Source organism: Delphinus delphis, chromosome 1 (assembly GCF_949987515.2).
Source record: "Delphinus delphis chromosome 1, mDelDel1.2, whole genome shotgun sequence".
NCBI classification, from domain to species: Eukaryota; Metazoa; Chordata; class Mammalia; order Artiodactyla; family Delphinidae; genus Delphinus; species Delphinus delphis.
This window is the reverse complement of record NC_082683.1, coordinates 79,464,531-79,486,608: the sequence shown is the minus strand read 5'-3', so window position 1 is coordinate 79,486,608 and position 22,078 is coordinate 79,464,531. Positions and strand designations below refer to the sequence as shown.

Genomic DNA, 22,078 nt, shown 5'->3' with positions numbered 1-22,078 from the left:
TCACATAATTTCATATTTCAGAGTTAATTTGTTTTAAGGTGGTCAATTTATTAAAAATTCTGATATTACTCTTAAAAAATTTTTCTTTTAGCGATAGAGAAGTCTGAAACCACTTCTGAACACACTTGTCAGCTCTGTGGTGGTTGGTTTGATACTAAAATTGGATTATCAAATCATGTTAGAGGCCACCTGAAAAGACTTGGAAAGACCAAGTGGGATGCTCACAAATCTCCAATCTGTGTTCTGAATGAGATGATGCAAAATGAAGAAAAATATGAAAAAATCTTAAAGGCATTGAACAGTCGTCGTATTATTCCTAGACCATTTGTAGCTCAAAAACTTGCATCAAGTGATGACTTTCTATCTCAAAATGTTATACCTCTTGAAGCATACCGTAATGGCCTAAAGACTGAAGCTTTATCAGTGTCTGCATCAGAGGAAGAAGGGCTGAGTTTCTTAAATGAATATGATGAAACAAAGCCAGAACTGCCTAGTGGAAAAAAGAATCAGTCTCTTACACTGATAGAACTGCTTAAAAATAAAAGGATGGGAGAAGAAAAGAATTCTTCTATTTCTCCTCAAAAGATCCATAATCAAACTGCAAGAAAGAGATTTGTTCAGAAATGTGTTCTTCCACTAAATGAAGATAGTCCATTGATGTATCAACCACAAAAAATGGACTTCACTATGCACTCAGGTAAGAGGACATTTATGACTATCTTACATAATTTAAACACAGTTAATGTTTACCTTAGTGGAATATGTGTCAAAAATACTTTTTCAGAATCCTTTTATTTAAGCTGCTTTTTTGCAGAGCAGAGATTGGTTATACTGTTATTTCTGTATAAATCATCAGTTGATGTTCATCAGCACTGAATTCTCTGTGCCTCATCTCTTGGTCACAATGCAAGGTGAGAACAAAAGCAAAAACAAAAAGCTGATCTGTAAAAATAAAATTTGTCACGGACGGGGGATGGTTCTTTGGATGGGAGGTTGATGTTGTTTAGAAGCATAGTGTTACTAAAAAGGCTGTCATATTTTTGCCAGTGCTCCAAAGTGATACTATTTTCAAGATTTTAGTTGTCGGTTTTCCTACTGCTTGGGTAAAACGAAACAGACTCTTTAAACTGAATGGATTGGTGTCTGTTGTGTGTTGTGATTAACCCAAAGAAACTTCTCCCTCTCCAATTCCTCATTGTATTGTGGGATAGTTTGGTTTTGGAGGACTGTTGTGTGTAGAAAACATTTATTTGGGGTTTTAGATTTTGCTATAGTGTTCTAGTAGAACAAAACAGATGGTTTAGCTTAGTGGTTATGCACCCATAGTTTTTCCTTTTCAAAGGAATATTTTGTATGTATTGGCAAGTGATGTGGCTGATAAAAAGTTGCCATACTTTATTTGGTATTGCTAAGTCTGGTTTATACTTTTAGACTAGAGAAATGTTGTGTCTGTATAGGTTTCTTTTGGAGGTTAAGAATGTTGAAGATAAATTTAGATGATCTCATAATTTTAGCACTGGGTTGAATGTATCTAAGGTAAAAGTAACTGGTCAATGGATTAATAATGAATAAAATTACTGTAATGCTGGTTTGTTTACTTTGGGCAGACACTGGGATATTTCAAATATTTGTAATGCAGTGTTGATTTGAGGAAAGACTGCCTTGTATTTTAAGTGGTCTGAAAAACAATTTATCTTGTATGGGCTTCTGGTTAATAGGGCTCTTTCTTTTGTACGAAGAGAGTCTTTCAGAGATAACTTTTCAGCATTTTTCAGAGGGATAAAATGTAAGGAAGATGTGTCAGCTGTGTTGGCCAAGATATAGTACACTTCAGAGAGGGAAAGCATATTTGTGGCTATCACAATAATGTTGAAGAAACCAATTGAAACATGTTGGGGGCGTGAGGGTTGTCTGAGAAGTTAGGAGTTTCTTATTGTTTCAGCATGTTTACTGTGATGACTAAGATGTTAGCTTGTTGATCATTTATTTAGCACAAAGATTTTAGCAAAATACTTCAGATCATTAACTTTCATTATTGATTGTGCATTCAGAGTAATGAACATAAAATGCCCTGAATAAAATGTTGTGTCTAACAGCTGTTCAGTGGTGTGTTTTACCACCTTTTCTCCCAGCCTTCATCAGAAAGGCTTTTTTTAGTATTGAGACTTTTAAGGTTTTGTGGGTAAAACACTTTAATTACCACTTTGTCAACTAGACTTTTTAGTTTTTTTTTTTTTTATTGGTAATGTTGTAAACTTTGAAACTTCTCAACAGAACTGTCCTATTCAAATCATAGGATTGTATTTTAGGTTTAGGAAATGATCTGCGTAACACAGAAATCTGCAAGAAAGTGATAATAGATATTAAATCCAGAGGAGCTCAGGGGTTCAAGACACTCCTCCTTCTACCTTTCCAAAGAGCATGGGTTGGCTCTAAATACTAACTACAAACTAATAATAGGTAACTTAATTTCCCCTCCTTATCTTAAGCTAATTCAATGAACGTTTTTTAAAACCATCTTTATTGTGGTACTTTTTTTCACGCTTTTACCTAAGAAAATTTCACTTTTTGAAGTGAGAACTGGATTATAGTTTTCTTTTGAATGATAGGTATGCCTGTGAAGCTTAGAACATGTGTGCATTGCAATACGACGTTTACAAGTGCTGTTAGCCTGTCCAACCACTTACGCGCTTATGCACGAAAGAAGAGTGCTGGACTTTTGACTGGTACAGGTATGTTTGAACAGATAACACAGCAAGTCTGTTTGATACAATACACTTTTTTTTCTCACCAGACTGGTGCTAGTTCAGATGATATTTATAGCTGTCTTTTGTAAGCAGCAGTTGAGTCTGAATAAACATTAAATTTCAGCAACTTGTAAACTGTTGGATATAATTTTAAGCAAGTTATTCTTTTTCATTTAGCTCTTATGGCTTGATTTGAGGAAAAAGGTAACCTAATAGAGGTGTGGAACTTTTGAGTCTACATTATTATTATTGATTTTTAAATTATACCATTTTTGATTTTTAAATTTATTTTTTAGTAGATTCTAGTAAGACATCTCTCTTTGGTAAAAAAGACTGTAGTTCTAGCTTAGGGAAATGCTTTGTTAGGCAAAGAAATTATAGTGAAATTTCAAATATGTAACTAAATTAGAAAACTAAGCAAACTAATGAGTCTTCATTAGTCTATAGATCAACTTTTTGAAGGGGCAGGCCTTATTAATGGCCCGTGTTGACAACTGAATAGATTTTTCTTTTAATGCCCCTAAACTATATTTAGGATTAATAAATATAGCTGTGCACATAAATGTTAGCATGCACATTTCTGTGTTATTTTTGGTTGGTTAGCCCAACCTTGCAGATACCTCTTCATACTGCTAGCTTGTGAAAATTTTATTAGCTTACTCATATGTAATACTGCTTCTTAAACCCTACAGAATGCCTTGCTCTTTTCGTTTGTAGCCTTTCAAGCTACCCTGCTTTAGCAAATCCCATGTCTCACATCTTAAAATATTCTCTCTTTTCTAAATAGATCTACATAAAATTCTTTTGCCTAAAATTCTCCTTCCAATCTTTTTATTTCTCTTGCTCTTTTAGATCACTTCCTTCTGCTTTCTTCTAGTTGTTGTTTACCCAGCTTTTTTGTTCTTCCTCATGTCTTCCTATGGCTTACATCCAATATGTTCTTGCCACCAAAGAAACACTTGTATTCACACTAGTGTCTTTCTTTCTTCTGCTTCTTTGCTGTATCCTTTGACTTTATATATCAATAACCAGGGATGACTGCTGACGATTTATATTAAAAGGAGGGGAATAGAGTGAGTTTTACTTTACTGGATTAGTCCTCCTACTGTGACATTTCAGTTACTCCTGCCTTCATCAGTCTTGGAAGGTAATTGCAGACATTAGAGGCAGGGAGGCAGGGAAAATAAGAGACTGTAGAAACCGGAAATCATCATTATTGTTATCATAACCACTAACTTGTATTGAACACTTCTATGCGTCAGGCACTATGCTATGCAGCTGACATGCATAACACTTAATCTTCACAACCACCGTTTCAGTTGTAAGTACTATAATTCTTTGCATTTTATAGGAAACTAGAGCTTTAGAGAACTTAAGCAAGTTGTCCAAACTTATGCAGTTAATAGTAGCAAACTTGAAATTCAAATCAGGGCTGTCTTACCCCTAGATCTTTGTTTTTAGTCACTATTACCTACCACATACAGGATGAAAGCAATTGAAAATCCTAAGATGAAGTTGGGTTCAAGGTGAGGATCATTGTGGTGCAGAGTCTAATTTGAAAGAGCAAGGAGGGGAGAGTTCTCTGGTGGCCTGGTGGTTAGGATTCCAGGCTTTCACTCCTGTGGCCCAGGTTCAATCCCTGGTTGGGGAACTGAGATCCCACAAGCTGTATGGCACGGCCAAAAAAAATAAAAAGAAAGGGAAAAAAAAGAAAGGGCAGGGACCCAAGAAATGGTTAGGGCTGTATTAGATTTCAGAGGACTTTAGAAAATGTTCCATTCTGACCATTTGGGCACGTTACATAGATATTCAATAAGGTAGATCTCTCCAGTCCAGATTTTGTAGTCCATTAAAAAAAAAAGCCTTTATCTCATATGAAAATCCTTCAACACATAGTATTAATTGCTTATAACTAACAGATAATGACCCTCCATTGACCAGGGGTGCATTCTCATGAACTCTTTATCATCTAAAAAGTTTCATTAGTTGGGGAAAAAGTAATATAAGATGAATGGGGATACATTTTTATGGGCATCAGAAAAGGAGATGCTATGTTTAAAATGTTATTAAATACTAACCAAAATATCAGAAGTGTTAGGAAATACGAAGTGTGTGTTAGGCAGTCCTAGGGCAAAAAGAAGGGAAATGAAAAGCTGAAGAAAGTCTAGGGTGGTATTTTCCACAGCCCCTACTCACTTTTAAGAAACATAAAAATCACATGCTCCCTTGGAAATTCTGAAACTTTTCCCCTTGTTTTCAAAATCTTCTTGACCAGTAGAGCTACATAAAGGATATTTTTGCTGATTATTCATGGCAGTAAGAAGTTTTTATGGGCTTTATTGTTTTCCAAGTGTAGAATTCTTTTTTTTTTTTTTTTTTTTGCTGTATGCGGGCCTCTCACTGTTGTGACCTCTCCCGTTGCGGAGCACAGGCTCCGGACGCGCAGGCTCAGCAGCCATGTCTCACGGGCCCAGCCGCTCCGCGGCATGTGGGATCTTCCCGGACCAGGGCACGAACCCGCATCCCCTGCATCGGCAGGCGGACTCCCAACCACTGCACCACCAGGGAAGCCCTCAAGTTCAGAATTCTGTATTATATTTATAAACTCCAGATGCCTATTCTCTTCTTCCATATCAGTTTCACTGGTGTAAAGCAATGGTCCCAACCTGTTAGCCAGGAGGTTTCCACTGGGTTATTATAAGGGATTCATCAATTCATATGAGTAAAAGGCATTAGTTTTCAAGAATATATAGATGCTGTTTTGATGACTAAAATACAAAATCATTTTTTAAAAAACTTACCTTAATCTAAGTATATCACAAAACTGAGACAATATAAAGGGAAAATAAGTAGAACTAAAGCCTCTGTGCTCCTGGTTCAAGCAGACTTGATTCATGTGAATTGTTAATTATGTGGCCTACTTCGGAAGAAAAAGCTTAGATATCCCTGGATGAAATGGTAAAGGCCTGCTTGGTTACCTGTGATGGAATAAACTCCCAAGCCTTCTTAGAAACCACCAGCTAGCTCCTGGCCTCGTCTCTGGGAACTGGTGGCTTTTTGAGAAAGAGAAATATTCCAGCCAGCCTGAACAGAAGGAAAAGGATGCCCCTCTGTTACTCTAATATTTATTTACTGATGACTCAAATACTTCTAATGTGATGGTTCTCAATCTTTGGGGGGGTTATTGACCCTTTTGAGACTTTGAAAGCTATGGGCCCCATCCCAGAAACATGCACTTATCATCCACAGATAAAAAGTTTTATTATATGTAAGCGTTACATATCCCTTGAAGTTTATCATCCCTGGGGCCTTCCTCTGGTGAAAAACTAAGAAAGAGGAGATGCCAAATAAAAATGAAGTGTAAAGAACACAAAACTGGGATTCTGGAGCCCTAAGAAATCTTTCTCTTTTTTTAAGAATTAGAAGATGCTTAAAATGCCAGAACTGTGTAACATCAAACTAATTTATATGGTCACAGATATAAATCCTAACTTAACTAAAAGGAAATAATGAAGAAAGTAGGAAAGTTTGGGAATTAAAGACATGGAAGAGGTAGCCATACTTAGAACAGAGTTCAATTGTCAAGAAAGAATAAACTTCACATATTTAAATTTTGTCCAACGCTGACCTAGTTTATTTATCATCCTTTGGGCAGGTTCAAATGAATTGTTTAATAATTTCCATGTGCCTTCAGTTGTGGATAATCATTTATGAAGCTGTTTTACTGAGGTTTTTTCTTCAGTGGATTTTTATCTAAAGAGACTAGTTCCAAAGGGTTTACTTTATATCCTACATTGCAAATTCAAGACATACTTCTTATTCAAGAATTTATTCTAGTTAATATAGACTGCAGTATTGGAAGACTTCTTTTTCAGGTTTTGTTCTCTTTAGATTGTTTCACATGCCCACACAGATTTCTTTTTCCTGGTTGATTCTTTATACAGTCTAATAAGAACATTATTAATTTTCATTAAAAATTAGAAATTTCATACAATTTATAGTAAATGCCTTTAGACTTTTTATTTTAACTGCTGGCTTTTTTGTGTTTAATAATATTTTAATTAAATGATATCTTTTTCATACTGGCAGTATTAAGAACACAGTATATTTACTAAGTTATTAATAGAGTGATGGAGTCTAGTGCCTCTTTCACTCTCACGAGTGTCCTGGATTGCACAATAAATTATAGGGTCACCCTGGTTATTAAAATTTTTTAATATTTAAAATTATTCAAGGCAAAGTGTATTCTATCAACTTAATCTGCAATCAGGAACAACAAAAAATACTTTGCGGTCAGAGTAGCAGTGAATTTTTAACAGGTAAAGAAAGGGAAGTAATTGAAGTCCAAGTAGAGAGAATGCTGTGAAAGTAAATATATCAGTAAGTTGAATACATGTTTGCACAGTGCTTTTCTGTGGTAACATAGCAATCTGTCGTCTCCTAAAAAGAAAAGAAAATAACAGTGGTATTCAACGTTTTTACTAGAATTCCATTTTACATCTTGACCTTGTATACAAACTCACATTCATACATATACACACTCACTTGTTCACTCACCTGAATTGAGTATGATGCACTCTGATATTTTCTGTTTTATTATTTTTAATTAAAAATAATAGTGGTCATGACCCAGTAAATTGATTTACTACCCACTAAGAAGTCACTACCCACAGATTGAAAACACTCCCCTTAAGTGTCTCTTTTAGAAACTGATACTGACTAGAATCAACAACAGTAACAGTTTAGAAATCATAACACTCCTTCTGTGGCAGCAAGTGAATTTTCTTTACTCATTGTATTCAAATGTTTAACTATAGATCATATTTTTCAATCAACTGCTCACCTTTGGTATTGAAAGTAAATTGGAAATTTCTAGCTACTTAAAATTAATGTAGGAAATATATTTTTACATATGCAAATATGTGGGGGGGGCTTCATTTAATTATCTTCAGAATACTTCCATGATAATATTTTGGAAGTAAAACATGATGGTTGCTGTTCTACAACAACAGACTCGTCATTATAATTAAAGAATGACTTTTCCAGTGAGAAAAAAATAAAGAAATTGATACTAGACCCTTTTCAGTCAGTAACACTAATGCAATATGTCTGCATTCTTTTTTAGTGAAGTCATTGTTTTATTTTTCATACCATCCACTTTTAAGCGGAATAGTAGATTATGTGTTACTTAATGGGATCTTTTGCCTGTTTTCAGCTTTAATGGTATAATTGGCCATAGGGGCCTGCAACAACAAGCACTAATGAACATATAACACGGTGCCAGGTGCTGAGTGGGTATATAAAAGCCACTAGAAAAATAATTCTTTTATTGTAGAAAGTGCTGTAGGAATTCTTTCTGCTGTGAGGGAAAGAAAAAAATAGTATTGTAAAAGCTTTTCAAGGTGTATTACTTGTCCTTTCATGAGTGTCTTCTGTGGTATCTTTTAAAATATTATAATATTGCATCTTCAAGAAACCACATCCTTTTATAGTGATTCATTCAACCTGAAAGAGTATAAGAAAATTTCAATCTTATTATGATTAAACTCTAAAGGAGCAAACCAGCTTCTAATTAAACCAAATACCTGGATAATTCCTCCAGACTAGGCTGTATGAGGGATACATAATGAGATATGACCCTGTATTAAAGAACTTAGGAAAGCATTATTGGCAATACACACAAAACTGTCAAAGTTAGAGAACTATGCAAGATACTATACACATTAATAGTATATTGACTGTATGTGCTCTAGGAGTTCAAGTTGTTTGTTTAGTCTAGGCCTCCTTTCGAGGGGAGCTGGGAATTAAGTTGAGTTTGTTTTTTCCTACTGTTTTTTTTTACTGTTTGTCGCCTTGTTAAGTAGAGCCTCAAAAAGAAAGAAAAAGGAAGAAAAGATAGCTCATGCTGATATGTTTCTTACAATGTTTAAAGTGGGAGGGAAAAATAAAAACAGTAGTCAAATAAAATTTCCGTTCATTCAACAAAAGTTTTAGCTGTTTATTGTTGTACCAGGACTGTGCTAGCTCTGAGGCTATAAAGACCCTGCACTCCAGCTGCGTAAACTTAATGATGGTGATCTGTTAGGACAAGGACAAATGTACTGTTGCAGAAAGCTTTGTAAGGTTTCAGCTAGACCCTGAACGTGAAGGTTGAGTAGTTTTAAACAGAAGAAGAGATGAAGTAGGACATTCCAGGTAGAGAGAACAACATAGCGTGGGATAAAGGGATGGAATTTGGAGTTCAAAAGGTGTTGGGAGAATCAGTTGTAGGTGTTTGGGAAGATGGTAACACCAGAAAGGTGGGGTTGATGCTTTGAGTGCTTGCTAAAAAATTTAAGAAGTCATCGAAGAATTTTTTAAAATAAGGAAATGACGTGTTCAGATTTGTATTTGAAAAAGCTATTTCTCATAACAGTGAAAAATGGGTTTCTGTAGTTTCTTGGCTGTAACTTATTCTGTGGTACTATTCTTTTTTTTTTTTTACTGATGTGGTACTATTCTTCATTAAGAGTGTATGTCTGTATGTATTTGTCTGCCCAGTAATGTGTGATTTATTCAGGATTAGCAAGGTAGTGAATGGTTCAAGTTGAGTAAATTTTCTGGATAATGGATGACTAGTGTCAAAGTTGATTTCATCCTAACCATTTTTATGGTAGTGTTTCTAAAACGTTATTCCTGTTTTTGCCTTGCGAAACAGTAGACTGAATATAATTTAATTATTTGAGTATTTAGAGTCATGCTTACGGATGCTAATTGTTGTATTATGCCAGCAAAAATCGGGCTATTTGCCCACAATACTGAAAAGCGATTGGCTGATTCATTCACTAATTCAACAAGCATTTTTTTCAGCTTCTTGGTGGTTTATGTATTATGCTAAGTATTACAGAGATAAATTGGAACTTACAATATGGTAGAAGCGCATATATGCATAACTAATACAAAACAAATTTTAAGTGCCAAATTATAAGTGTGCATGAAATACTGTGGAAGTTAGGATGAAGAGGAAGGTATTTTCAGCTAGACCAGGGCCCAGCAAGGTTTTTGGAAGTAGAATCTGATTTGGACCTTGAAAGATAGTTAATTGAAATGGAAGTGGGGGTCAGGGGTGGGGAAGGAGCATGCCTGGGACTGTGTGGAAAGTTTATTGAAAACACTAGGAAGTAGGAGATAAGGGAATAGAGTTGGACAAGTAAAGGACATAGAATGCTAGAATGCTAACCCATGATGCTGGAATTAATTTTGTAGGGAGGAGCCAGTAAAGGTTTTTTTTTTTAAAGAATTTGTGTGAAGCTTTTAAAACTGTTTTTTAAATAAAAGTTAAAGGAGTTGGTGGGGAAGTGGAGAAATTGTAGATGAGGTCATTTTAGGAGTCCTGAACCAGGATAGTGGCAATAGGAATGTAAAGGAGGGATAGAAATGTCTGGATAATATTATGGAAGTTAAGTAAGCAGAACTTGGCAGATTAGTTAGAGGTACAAGAATAAGAGGAAAGAGATGGAGATGGGTCAAAGTTTTAAACCTTGTTATTGGGAAGATGGTTATACCAATAGAGTTAATGAGTCTGCTACCAGGATGTTTGGTAAGAGAACGGTGGGCTTCGTTACTTCTCTGGCTGTCATTTATCTAGCAACACAACATCATCTAGGTATGTACTGTTAACAAAGCAAACAATCACACTTGCTCAATCAGTAAGTTTGTTTTTGGGAGAATGGAGCCTAAGAGTTTTGTACTATTGTAGCATAAAATATTTACATTTTATGATGCCTGCTTTTGCTGGTCATCGGTTATACAACTTAGGAATTCTATCTGATAATCTTTTTTGACCAATATTTTGTTTTTCATAAAAGTGTTAACTAGTCCCCTAGCGTTCCTATTGGTTCTGTTACTTACCAGTTTTCAAGTTTTGTTTTGTTTTTTTAACAATTAACTTAATCTGGGTATTTATGTTTGAATTTTTTTAACTTGTCTAATATCTTTACATCCTTAGTTGTAGTGTTGTGTTTGTTATGATTTATGTTCTGACATGAATCTCTTGAATGCTGTTTATAATCTGGATTAAAATTTAGTAGATTTTACAATAAAAAAGTATGTTCTGGCCAGACCTAAACTGTAGGCAGATCCACTTCAAGTGACTTTATGGAAATAATAAAATAATACACAGATTTTTTTTTTTGGAGGTTAGGGCAAGAGGATGGCTTGCTGGAGACTGGTGGTCCCTCACTTAAGTAAGAAGTGGAAAAGTAGGATTTACTGTTTTTTTGTTGTGTCTGGAGTTTGAGGAATAAGGTTAATTCTTGCTGTCCAGTGTTTAAAGTATATATTTAATTGTGGCCTTAGCTGGAAGTTAGCTAAACCAGAAATTACCTAGTCAACACCATGTTTGTTAATAGTTCAGATTTTGGCTGGAATGTAAAAAAATACTTCAGAATTATAAAAAGCCAAATCAGATCTATTGGGATTATAGATTTGTGATATTTAGATTTACTCTTATGATTATTATGAACTCTATCTAATTTAAGTTGAACATGATTATATTAAAGATAAGTTAACAAATTTTTAGGTAAGGTCATTTCCTTAACTAATTTTGAATAGGAACAATCATTGAGTTACTTCTACTAAATATGAAGTGGTAATTTGGAAATACACTTTTAGAGGGCAGGGAATGTGATTATATTCAGGTGATTCTAAACAAATGTGATTTAGAGCAGATTTGCCATTGTGTATTTTAATGTTTATTCCAATTTTAGATATGTCTTTGTCTTAGAAAAGTGGTTGATATTCAATGCCTATTGGGTTTAGTAAAACAGCATGCAAATCCAACCTACCTTAAGGAGAAATTTTAAGTTTTTTTTTTTCTTACCTGTTACCACAGGTACCTGTTAACTCTTAATTGAACAATAAACAGCTTATACCTGGGGGATTGTTAGTTTTTAGCTTTTTGCAACCTAAAAAAAACTAGTCTGCCTCCAATTTCTGTTTATAAAGATGTGTGATAAAGTTTCATATTTATGTTTAGCTTTTCCCTTCACATGGATAATGCTCAAAGTATCATTTTACTAATCATTCCCTCTACTTTGAAATAGCAGAGGCTTCTAGACATTGAATGTATCGATATGTACTTTTTCTTGTCCCAAGTAGATAACTTTCTTTGAACCAAGCATATAAAGCTGTTGCTACCCTTAATACAACCTCCTACTTTGTAGGGCAAACTCAAGCTACCTGACTCCTCTAGACTGATATTAAGCCATCAACTTAATACTTGCAGCAAAGGAAATCTGCTTTTCAAATACTTTTCACTTCATTCTCTTCTAGGTAGAATGTTAAATCATGCTATACCTAATTAACTTTGCCATAATTGCCCTGTGTTTCTAGGTTAGTTACTGTTTTTAGTTATTGAGAATGGAAACTCCAAAAATAATGAAAGTAACTTAGGGTACTAAAAAAAAAATCCAATTTTAGAGTGAAAATATCAAGGGAAAATGATGATGAAAATATGCTTCTGAGGTTGCTAATTGTGTATCTATATGTTTAATTCTGATTGGAAGGGGAACATTGCTTTCATAACAATAAACTACTTAAACTGCTTTATGTGTCCATCTTGGGAAAAATGACTGGTTTGATTATGGCAGTGTAGGTAGGAATGAAGAGCTGGTGTTGGGAGTAGGGACGTCCTTTCCATTTTTAATGGGCTATATAGAGAGTGGGATTTAACGATTTTTCTCTTAATAAGTATTTTTTTTTTATGGGCCAAGAGATTAAGAGGTAGAACTGAGGGCAGCCTTTCTCACTTAGGGTAGTTGTTACTCAGGACCCAGAACTGGCTACATAATTTGCAGGATCCAGTGCAAAATGAAAATACAGCGCCTCATGTTCAAAAATTATTAGGAATATCAAGACTGCAACAGCAGAGCATTAAACCAAGTATGGGACACTATAAGACCGCACAGATCGAACACTCACAAAGTCTGTCTTGCAGGCGCTTTTTGCAAAGAGGAAAGTATACACTGAAGAACAAAGAATTTAGCTTCTCAACAAATGACTTTCCCAAACCCACATCCCTATTTTATACAGGCTAACATGTTTCTCCTCACCCCCTTAGTTGGGGCTGAGGGAAAGAAAATGCTGTTGGCACAGTCTTTTATATGCTTTTGGCTTATGAGCCTTGAAGGATAATGGCAGCAACTAGAATTGAGTTTGTTTATCCATCTCATACTTCTGCACCCCTTGGGACATATGCATCCTCTTCCTACCTCGCCACTGGGACCACCGTCTCCATCACCAGCTTGTTAATAATGGTGGTAGGAATGTTGGGCTTATCTGTTTATGTCATTTTTATCGCTACTGTTTTCCTGAATGAGCTCATAGTTACAATTGCATGCTCACCTTATACAGGCCAACTAGATGGAGAAGAAATTTTCTTCCCTCTAGTAGGGCTATAGCATGCCTCTTATTTTGGATGTGTATAATCTGGCCATTATACTAAGTTTGACTTTACCCTAAATATGCCAACAACCAGTTAGGAACAAAACAGAAGAAATAGGGCTTTTGACTAAACAGGCAGGGAAGGGTGATTGCAAATAACAGTATTTTGGTGGGGAATGTTAATTTAGTTATGATGTTAGTTCTTTACCATAGAGGCTTCAGATGTTTTTAAGAAATAAATCTCTATTCTTTGAGGTCATTTGTGTAGTGAATTAAAAAGAAAATGAAATTCATTGAAGCAGTTATTGTATATAATGGGCAGAAAGGTGGAAGTGGCAAAAGGACTTACGTTAGAGCCCAAAGTAAATTACTTTTCTTCTATGTATAAAACTAATGTCTCAGAAAACAGATTTGAATTTGTATCTGTCGTATTATTTATTGATTTGCTTTTTGCTGATCCAGTTTAGTTCTTTAGGTACAATTGTTGTTTTGTTGTTGTTGTTGTATTTCGTAGCATAGCAGTATGATGTTCTTTTTGAGGGCTCATAAGTCTGCTGTATTTCTGTCTCATTCCTATTTGATCAAAACAGCTGTTTTACTGAAAGGTATATTCTGAAAAAATTTTTATATGACCTTACAGCTCAGCTCAATTCATTCTTCTTACAAGTAAACTATTACTACCAGTAGCAATGTAGATCTTTTATAAATCAGATAACTTCAAAGTTTTTTTTTTTTTAGTCTTCCGGTTAAAATTGATCACTTTAAACATGTCCTGCCACCCTAAATAGGAAGATCTGAGTAACTGGGTTTATTCATTTCTAAAGAAGTATTTATACTCAAGAAAAAGAAAATTAAGAATTTCTAAAACTAATCTAGTATTTTTTGTAAATTTCAAGTATAGAAACAATGTTAGATTTAAAATACTTTGGAACAGAAAAACGGTATGTGTGTGTTTTGATTTTTGACAGTACCAAGTAAGTGCAAATAAAATTCTGTTGTAAAGAAAGGCTTTGTATAAAGTTATCTATTTGACAGATTATTCATAGAAACAACTTCAATAAACCTTAGGCTATTTGTCAGAAATATTGATGAGCCGCATTATACTAAAACTGACTGTGTTAGTGATGTTGTTTTTAATGTTCTAACAATTCCTGGTACAGTCCAGAATAAAACTGCTTTTTCCTCTAGAGACAATAAAATCTGTTAAATGAGAACATTTTGTATAATAGACATGTTTGTACATCATCTTTTTCATTTAGTGGAATATTCTTTTTTTTATATACAGATTTTTCTAAAATTTTGGGCAGTATTGTAGGGGTGATGGTTGGATGTTGATATTAGAAAAAATTATTCCTGTCAAATGTATTCATATTTTACTTCCTAAAATAAATGACATTTCAAGGGGTAAAAAATTTTAAAGTGATGATGGAGATATTAAGATATGGAGATACTTATGTGTAATTACCAGAGTCCCCTGGTTTTTAATATCTTAACTTCATGGACAAGTTTCCAAGGATTCCCAGTTCATGTGATTCCCTAAACTTATGTGGAACTCTGGATACTGGAGATTCTCAATCATTTTCTGACAGAGTTGTCCTACTTTCCAAAGTCATAATACCATCAAATACTAATTACTACAAAAACTATGGCATTCTCACTTAAAATTTAGATCTGATCATTCATAAAAACAGCCATAAACTTAAGAGTTCCTAGGGTTCATATAGTATCAAAAGTCAGAAAAAAAATTTTTTTCCCTCGATTAAAGTCAAAAACATTTCTATACCTGAGTAAACATTTCCAGTTCCTTTTTTTTTTTTTTTTTTCTCTCCTGTACGCTGGCCTCTCACTGCTGTGGCCTCTCCCGCTGCAGAGCACAGGCTCCGGACGCGCCGGCTTAGCGGCCATGGCTCATGGGCCCAGCTGCTCCACGGCATGTGGGATCCTCCCAGACCGGGGCACGAACCCATGTCCCCTGCATCGGCAGGCGGACTCTCAACCACTGCGCCACCAGGGAAGCCCTCCAGTTCCATTTTTTAAAGTATCACAGCATCTACACGTAACTTAAATGCTTTGTAACTGATGAAACATTCTTTTGCGTGCTTCCCCATCGCCCTCTGTCCTTCTCCCTCAGTTTGCTTTACACACCTAACATTAGCATTCTGTGAACAAATATTTAACGGATTGTTAAAATGTATTTTATTTGTATCCTACAGTAATTTATTTACATTTTAAAAGGAAATTTGAATACAGTGTGGCAATTTTGACAACCAGCAAGCTCATCAAAGTAAGATTCTATCTGTAATCTCATGATATACCAAATGCTTGCTCTGTTCCACGTAACAGGGACAGGGATTGTGTGTAGTTTACCTTATAGATAGGGAAAGAGTAGCTGACATCTAGTAGCACTTAGCCCTTTGAGTTCCTTAAACTCTTTACTTCTAGTGTATGAATTTCTTTAAAATTCACCTAAATTCAAATTGCTCACCAAAGCAACTAGGAAAAAGAAAGTGCTGACTACAGAGTATGTGTTACCTCATTCTTCTTACTGGTTATGAAGAACCTAGTTTCTGCATAGAAGCTAGACTGGCCAGTGAAGAATTTAAGTTTGACTGCTAGCAACATTCATTTAAACAAATGATACAGAAATGTTCTACAGGAACTATAGTGTATATTACATAGCGGTAGAACAGATTTCTGTTCATATGCTGTCTAAATGTCAAAGGTTAAATTGCTGGGTTTTTCTTTATTTTTCACTCCAGAAGTATTTGTTGAGTTCCTACTATGTGCCAGACTCTTAAATGAGCTAACTAATGAGAACCTTGTAAGATTTTTCTGTTCCAGATTTTGGTTGTTTAACTTTGAAGTAGCCATTCTTTAATACTTGACTTCCTATATAGTTCTTTACTTATTAGATTCTTCTTCTGAGGATAAACAGAGAAAGACTGTAAGACCTAGATTTTACTTTTAAAGAGGCAGGTGACAGGAGGCGAAAAACAGTGGCTTGAATGAGATTTAGGCTTCTCATGGTTTTTAATTTTCTATATGACATTTCTGTTAGCATTGCCACTTGACTACTGTAAGAAACTATGTTTATTGGTTTTATAATAGTAGCATCTATTCTTTTGGAACCCAGACTTCGAACAGTTCATTTCACGCAATCATTGAATAGCTAGTTCCTATTCTCTCTTACCTAGAATTTTTCCAGGGGATTTCATGTGACAGGTTAAGAGAAGAAAAGCCATTTGGACAACTCTTCTGTTACATTTGTTTCCCTCCCCCTTGGATCCCTAGAGATAAATTCTTACCATCTCTTCCTGCTAATTGACCAGCAGCACCCTGGAATATTATCATCCCTTTGTCTAAAGGAATGGCGTAGTTTTATTCAAAGAATAAAATGTTATGTCCTGTCTATTCCTACCTATAAAAAATACCTTTTTTCTTTATTAAATTAGATTTTTTTTGTAATAAATGATTGAAGGAAAAGTCAAGTAACAGAAAAATTTCAAGAACAGTTAGCACTAGAATTTTGATCCACTTTAATGTAAAAATCTTGTTTTCCCCTTTTTTAATCACATTTTTAAAATAAGGTATAGGAGAAAATATAAAAGGAAAAAAACGTAACAAATAGCAGTTAACTTCTGGTCCATTTATGAACTTATGTGAGGTAATCTGGATCTGTATTTGTTTTCTAGGAAAATAAAACATGTGCTTGTTTATGCAATACAGATTGAGTTTAAAAATGAAAGTTGAGCATTGTTTGCCCTTTCAGATGTAGGGCTAGCATATAATTTTAAGAGCTATTTATTATTATAAAATTCAAAGTGAATTGGTATATAAAATTGATTTTTCATTGAACTTTTTTGTTTTCAAACCATGTGAGATCTGATTAATGGAGAAGTAATCAAATGCAAACTTAATGATCTCACATAAAAGGTTATAGTTTTCCTGGAAATAAGATTTAACCAGATGTTAATGTATATATATGATCATAAGAGAAAAGATTACATTGCTGTAATAATTGACCAATTTAGTCATTTCAAGTTATTTTAGTTACATTTTCTCAGTTCTAGTTTGATATGGTAAAGCATTATTTGAAAAAGGAGTGCAGGAAGAGTGTATGCTGATAATATTACTGCTGTTAGAGAACCAGCTGCAAGTTAGTGCATGCTTTAGGGAATACAAATGAATACAGACTTTTTCTAACTTGATTTAGATGGTCTGACCTCCCTAGAAGTATAGTATGTATATATACTTGGAATATATGAGAAATGTTAAGTCTTTTTCTTCCCTTTTTTAGCTTTAGATTGTAAGCAAAAGAAATCAAGGTCAAGATCTGGAAGCAAGAAGAAAATGCTAACATTACCTCATGGTGCTGACGAGGTTTACATTCTCCGATGCAGGTATATGCCTATATTGCCAAATCGGCTCAGTTTCTTCAGATTTTGCTTTGAGACATATTAGCTGTTTTATTTGGGATTTTTAGTTTGTGGCAGAAGGTGCATTCTCAAAAATCAAGTTACAAATGAACTTTTGGAGACAGACTTAAAATCTTATATGGCTCATAATATGCTATACTTCAACAACTAATGAATCAAGGTTTTTACATTCGCTAGGATACTGTGATTTGTAAAAGTGTCTTTTGTTTTTGTTGTGTTTTATTTGTGTGCTTTGTTTGGTTTAATTTGATATTTTTTTAGTTGTCTTGAGTTCCTGCTTATTGGGAATATATTTTCTCTCCACTCATACTTCTAAGTGTAGCTATACGAGCTCATTCACACCTTCCATACTCATCTTCATGCAGTTTAAGGAATTCTGAATTGGGGAGTGGTCTTTTGAAAAGAATAGTGCATTTTGGAATTAAGAGTTGTTTTAAATATATTAAGATGTGTAGACGTTAAGACCTTTTAATTAATTTTAACCTAATAGTAATGTTCCCATCTCTACAAATATTAGTGGAGTTATTATGAATTGGCAGTTTTGATATTGTATTAAAGCATTTTGACTTTATAGGTGTTTAGAAACTATTGTCAAGTACTATCTCCAATACAGAGTAAAGTTTGCTCCTGTGTTTATGGATTTTATGGGAATTGGTTTTAAATAAAGGGAATTGGTCATGTTAAGAGACTGTTATCAACTTCTTCTCTAGGTTTTGTGGCCTAGTCTTTCGTGGACCATTGTCTGTTCAGGAAGACTGGATTAAGCACTTACAACGACACATTGTAAACGCTAATCTTCCACGGACTGGAGCTGGCATGGTGGAAGTCACGTCACTACTCAAAAAGCCTGCCTCCATTACAGAAACTTCATTTTCTCTACTAATGGCAGAAGCAGCTTCGTAGAACAAGAAAACCTTTTAAATAGCAAATTTGAATTGGATGTAAATTTGAAATTCTTTGTCTTTTTTTTAAAGCCACATTAAATTATCCGTTTATAAATACTAAAGCAGGAAAATGGGGAAAAGTGAATGACAGTGACATCAGAGCAAATTGAGTGCTTCAAACAGTAAGTAGTCTCTATATTTTGTATAGGATGGGAGATGTGTTTCTGAGGTTTACTACGTTTTGTCAGTTAACTGTGTTCACTCAATGATAGATCAGTACACGTAAGCAGTCATTAATAAACTGTTGCACATGGATACTTAAAGACAGACTTATTGGAAAATTATGTTTTCTGCAGTGTTACCAGAATCAAGGTTCTGTTTATTCCCCACAAGACTTGCATTGAAAATTAAGATATTATATTTTGTTTGTATATATTTAGTGTTTTGTATAATACCAGGAACCGCTAACTAAATTTACTCAACTTAGGGCATTAAATATCATGTACTTCATAGTTTGAGACTGTTCACTCAAATAGGGCAGAGTACTATTCTATCTAGATGTGTAAGTGTTTTTTTAAAATCACATGGAACGGTTTTTTTTATACTAAAAAGTGGAGGGAGATTTGTTTAAACAAGTATTTCTAAAAGAAATATGTACATAGTCCTGGAAATTATTCATGGTAAGGAAATATTCTTTACTCCAGTTGCATTTCTCAGACAATAAAGTGGTGCATCCATGCTACCTCCTACTTTGTCAACAAAGATGCTATTTACCCTTTACATTTTTGTATCATAATAGATTTTAAAAATCTAATGTTCTTTATTGCAAGACATCCTTTTGTTAACAGATTTGTTTCTTTTTAATGTTTTACCTAAAATTTGACATGCTTACAGGACAGGTTTGCCTCTTACTTTATTTAACATTGTAGAAATGTAATTAAAAACAATGCTCACTACACAGTTTAGAATAGGCTTTCTCATTTATATTCTCCTCCAGATTTGATCAGTTAGCAAAACTTAATACACCAATTGAAATATTTCTACATATGATGAGAATGTTTACAATTTAAATTTTAGAACTTGTTTTGGATGTGACTATATGTACGAAAATCGTGTAACACTATGCTCATGCTAAGAACCGACATAATGGAATTACTGAAATAAATGTGCTGTGAGGAATGGAAAATATGGTGCAGATGTCTTGGTCATGATAAATTGTGATTCTCCTTTTAAACTCTTCCCAAAAGCAAATTAATTATTTTAATCTGAAATTAAATTCCTTTACAAATAACAGTTTTTGTATGCAAGCACCATTTCATTTTATTTCATGTAGTATGGCTAATACTATAGTTGAAACAAGGATATGCATTGATACTTTTCTTCGTATGTAAATAAAGTTAAGAGCAGTTAAAATAAGGAGTATTTTGGTAGAGTATATACATACCTCACTGCCAGTGAAATTGCTTTCCTATGGTATATCTCCTTACCAGAAAAATCTCTAAATAAAAAAAGACTTAAAGAAAATTATAATGTCTATAGTGTGAAACATTTCTTATTTTTATCACTGGTGGAAATGGTCCACTTGAAGTTGTGTTTCATTTGATTTATGTTGTTTATACTTAGCAGGTTACTTTATTCACATACTTCATATGTAAAATTAGGAAATTGAACAAAATGGATCATTCCCAACCAATGGTCTCCTGATCCCTGGGTTACTAGATAAGGGGAAAAGTACTTATAAGTTATTCTCATTTTTCCAAAGGCCTCATAGAAACTGTTTGCTTCTCTATAATGGTGAGTCTAACTAAAACATCAAATTTCTTAACTTTTGACTGAAAATTTACCAAGTCTGTGTATACCAGTATTCTCTTACTGAATAAGTTTCATTGATATGAATATATTCTATATTTAAATAGAATATATATTTTTCATTGGAAGTCATACTACTACGTAGCAAGTACAGTTCAGAAATTAAGGGGAAAAAAAAAGATTCCTGGTGGGAAGACTAGCAATCACTAGAGCCCCTTTCAACTCTAATGTTTATAGTTCTTTGATTTAATTAAGCCAACTATCAAGATGTAGGAATATAAGTAGCTAGTTTGACCACAGATTTCATAAGCAAACCTAGATTACATTTTTTATGTTAAACTATTTCTAAAACAATATTTCTCCTTCTGGATATAAAAAGAATTAAATCATCAAAATACAATAATTCAAATTGGAAACAGTAAGCTAGAGGGATGCCTGAAAAGTAAATTAAACAAAGAACATTTTTCATAATAAAGATATTTGGGTTTCAAAATTTTAAAAACTTCTTAGGGAGCAAAGTTTGTCTTTTATTTGGCAACTAGAAAGTTAATGATATATTTTAATTTGGCTTCCACTGGAAGAAAATTATAAAATATTGTCTTAAGTTACATGATAGAGTTTCATGTTAAAACATGCACTATTTCAGTATTCAGTATTGCTGAATTTTCTTTTGTAATTCCTTTATTATTGCCTAAGATGTTTGAGCCTCTTTTGTATTTGAGCTTCTTTTTCTTTTTTAAAGAAATCTTGTTAAAAGCATTGATTTATTTAATAGCATCAAGACAAAAAAAGTTAACTTCTTCAAAAGTAGTATTTTCCACTATGCTTCTTTAGAATATATTTAGAACCATGGCATAGCTATAATATCTCTTATTTTAGATTTCACATGCTTAGTTACGGGTTAGAGGGAATGATAGTTTTTCAGTAGTAATTTAATTAGACAAAGTTTCTTTTAAGGACATACACATAACCTCTCAGGGACTATACAGTTAAAACATACTGGTCCAAAATATAGCTTTGATTTTTTTTTTCTTCACTAAAAAATTGTAATACATGCTCTTTTAGAAATATTAAGAAAATGAAAAAGTAAAAAATGGGGAAAATCTCCTGTGGTATTATGACTCAAACACATTTACTTTTTTTTTTTTTTTTTTTTTTCTTTCTGTATATGATCTTTATTACATTCTGGTAGTTTTTGTCAATTCCTATTTTGGGTACATTTGTCACGATGGAGTACTGAATACAGTTTATCTGCATCATTATATATGACTGTGTATGACCTTCATTCTGAAACACATTTACTTTTAACAGCTTGTTACGTTTCTCATATTGTTTCAATATAGTTATGAATGTAATAATATTATAATTTATCCCAGTATCCCATTTTCCCAAGTTAATTTGAAATTTAAGTACTGCATTGTATAGACTAACCTTTGAATACTCAATCTTGAGCATTTTCCACCAACAACAACCAGTTCTCTGATTCTCCAGACACCAGTTCGGTGTCGAACAGTTCAAGTCAATTCTGACATTAACTACCTGGAGTTAGTGTCAGACTCCATGGGTTAAAGGGCTCAGTCCCACAAGACTGCCCACACTTGAGATGCCACTCACAAGTATCAGGTCACCCATACTTGTGATCAGCTGGCTATAAATCAAAGGTTGCCACAACCCACTCTTCAGGTTCAATAATTTGCTAGAGTGGCTCAGAGAACTCAGAAAAATACTTGACTTCAACAGTTTATTATAAAGAACATAACTCAGGAACAGTGAAATGGAA

The 22,078-nt window shown here is 33.9% G+C and overlaps 1 protein-coding gene across 8 annotated transcripts in view; it reads left to right on the top strand.

Moving 5' to 3' along the window:
* The window catches only part of ZNF644 (zinc finger protein 644), a 115,627-nt gene extending 94,914 nt beyond the window's left edge, over nucleotides 1–20,713 (top strand). For 7 of the 8 annotated variants that reach the window (XM_060025426.1, XM_060025435.1, XM_060025417.1 and 4 more), the window contains 3 exons: nucleotides 92–697; nucleotides 17,467–17,569; nucleotides 18,316–20,711. In XM_060025426.1, coding sequence (XP_059881409.1) covers nucleotides 92–697; nucleotides 17,467–17,569; nucleotides 18,316–18,508 — 902 coding nt within the window. In that variant the 3' untranslated portion in view covers nucleotides 18,509–20,711. Of the gene's footprint in view, nucleotides 1–91; nucleotides 698–2,609; nucleotides 2,733–17,466; nucleotides 17,570–18,315 lie in introns of all 8 variants that reach the window. The other variant, XM_060025454.1, reaches the window with a different exon arrangement.
* The last annotated feature ends 1,365 nt before the right edge of the window (nucleotides 20,714–22,078 follow it).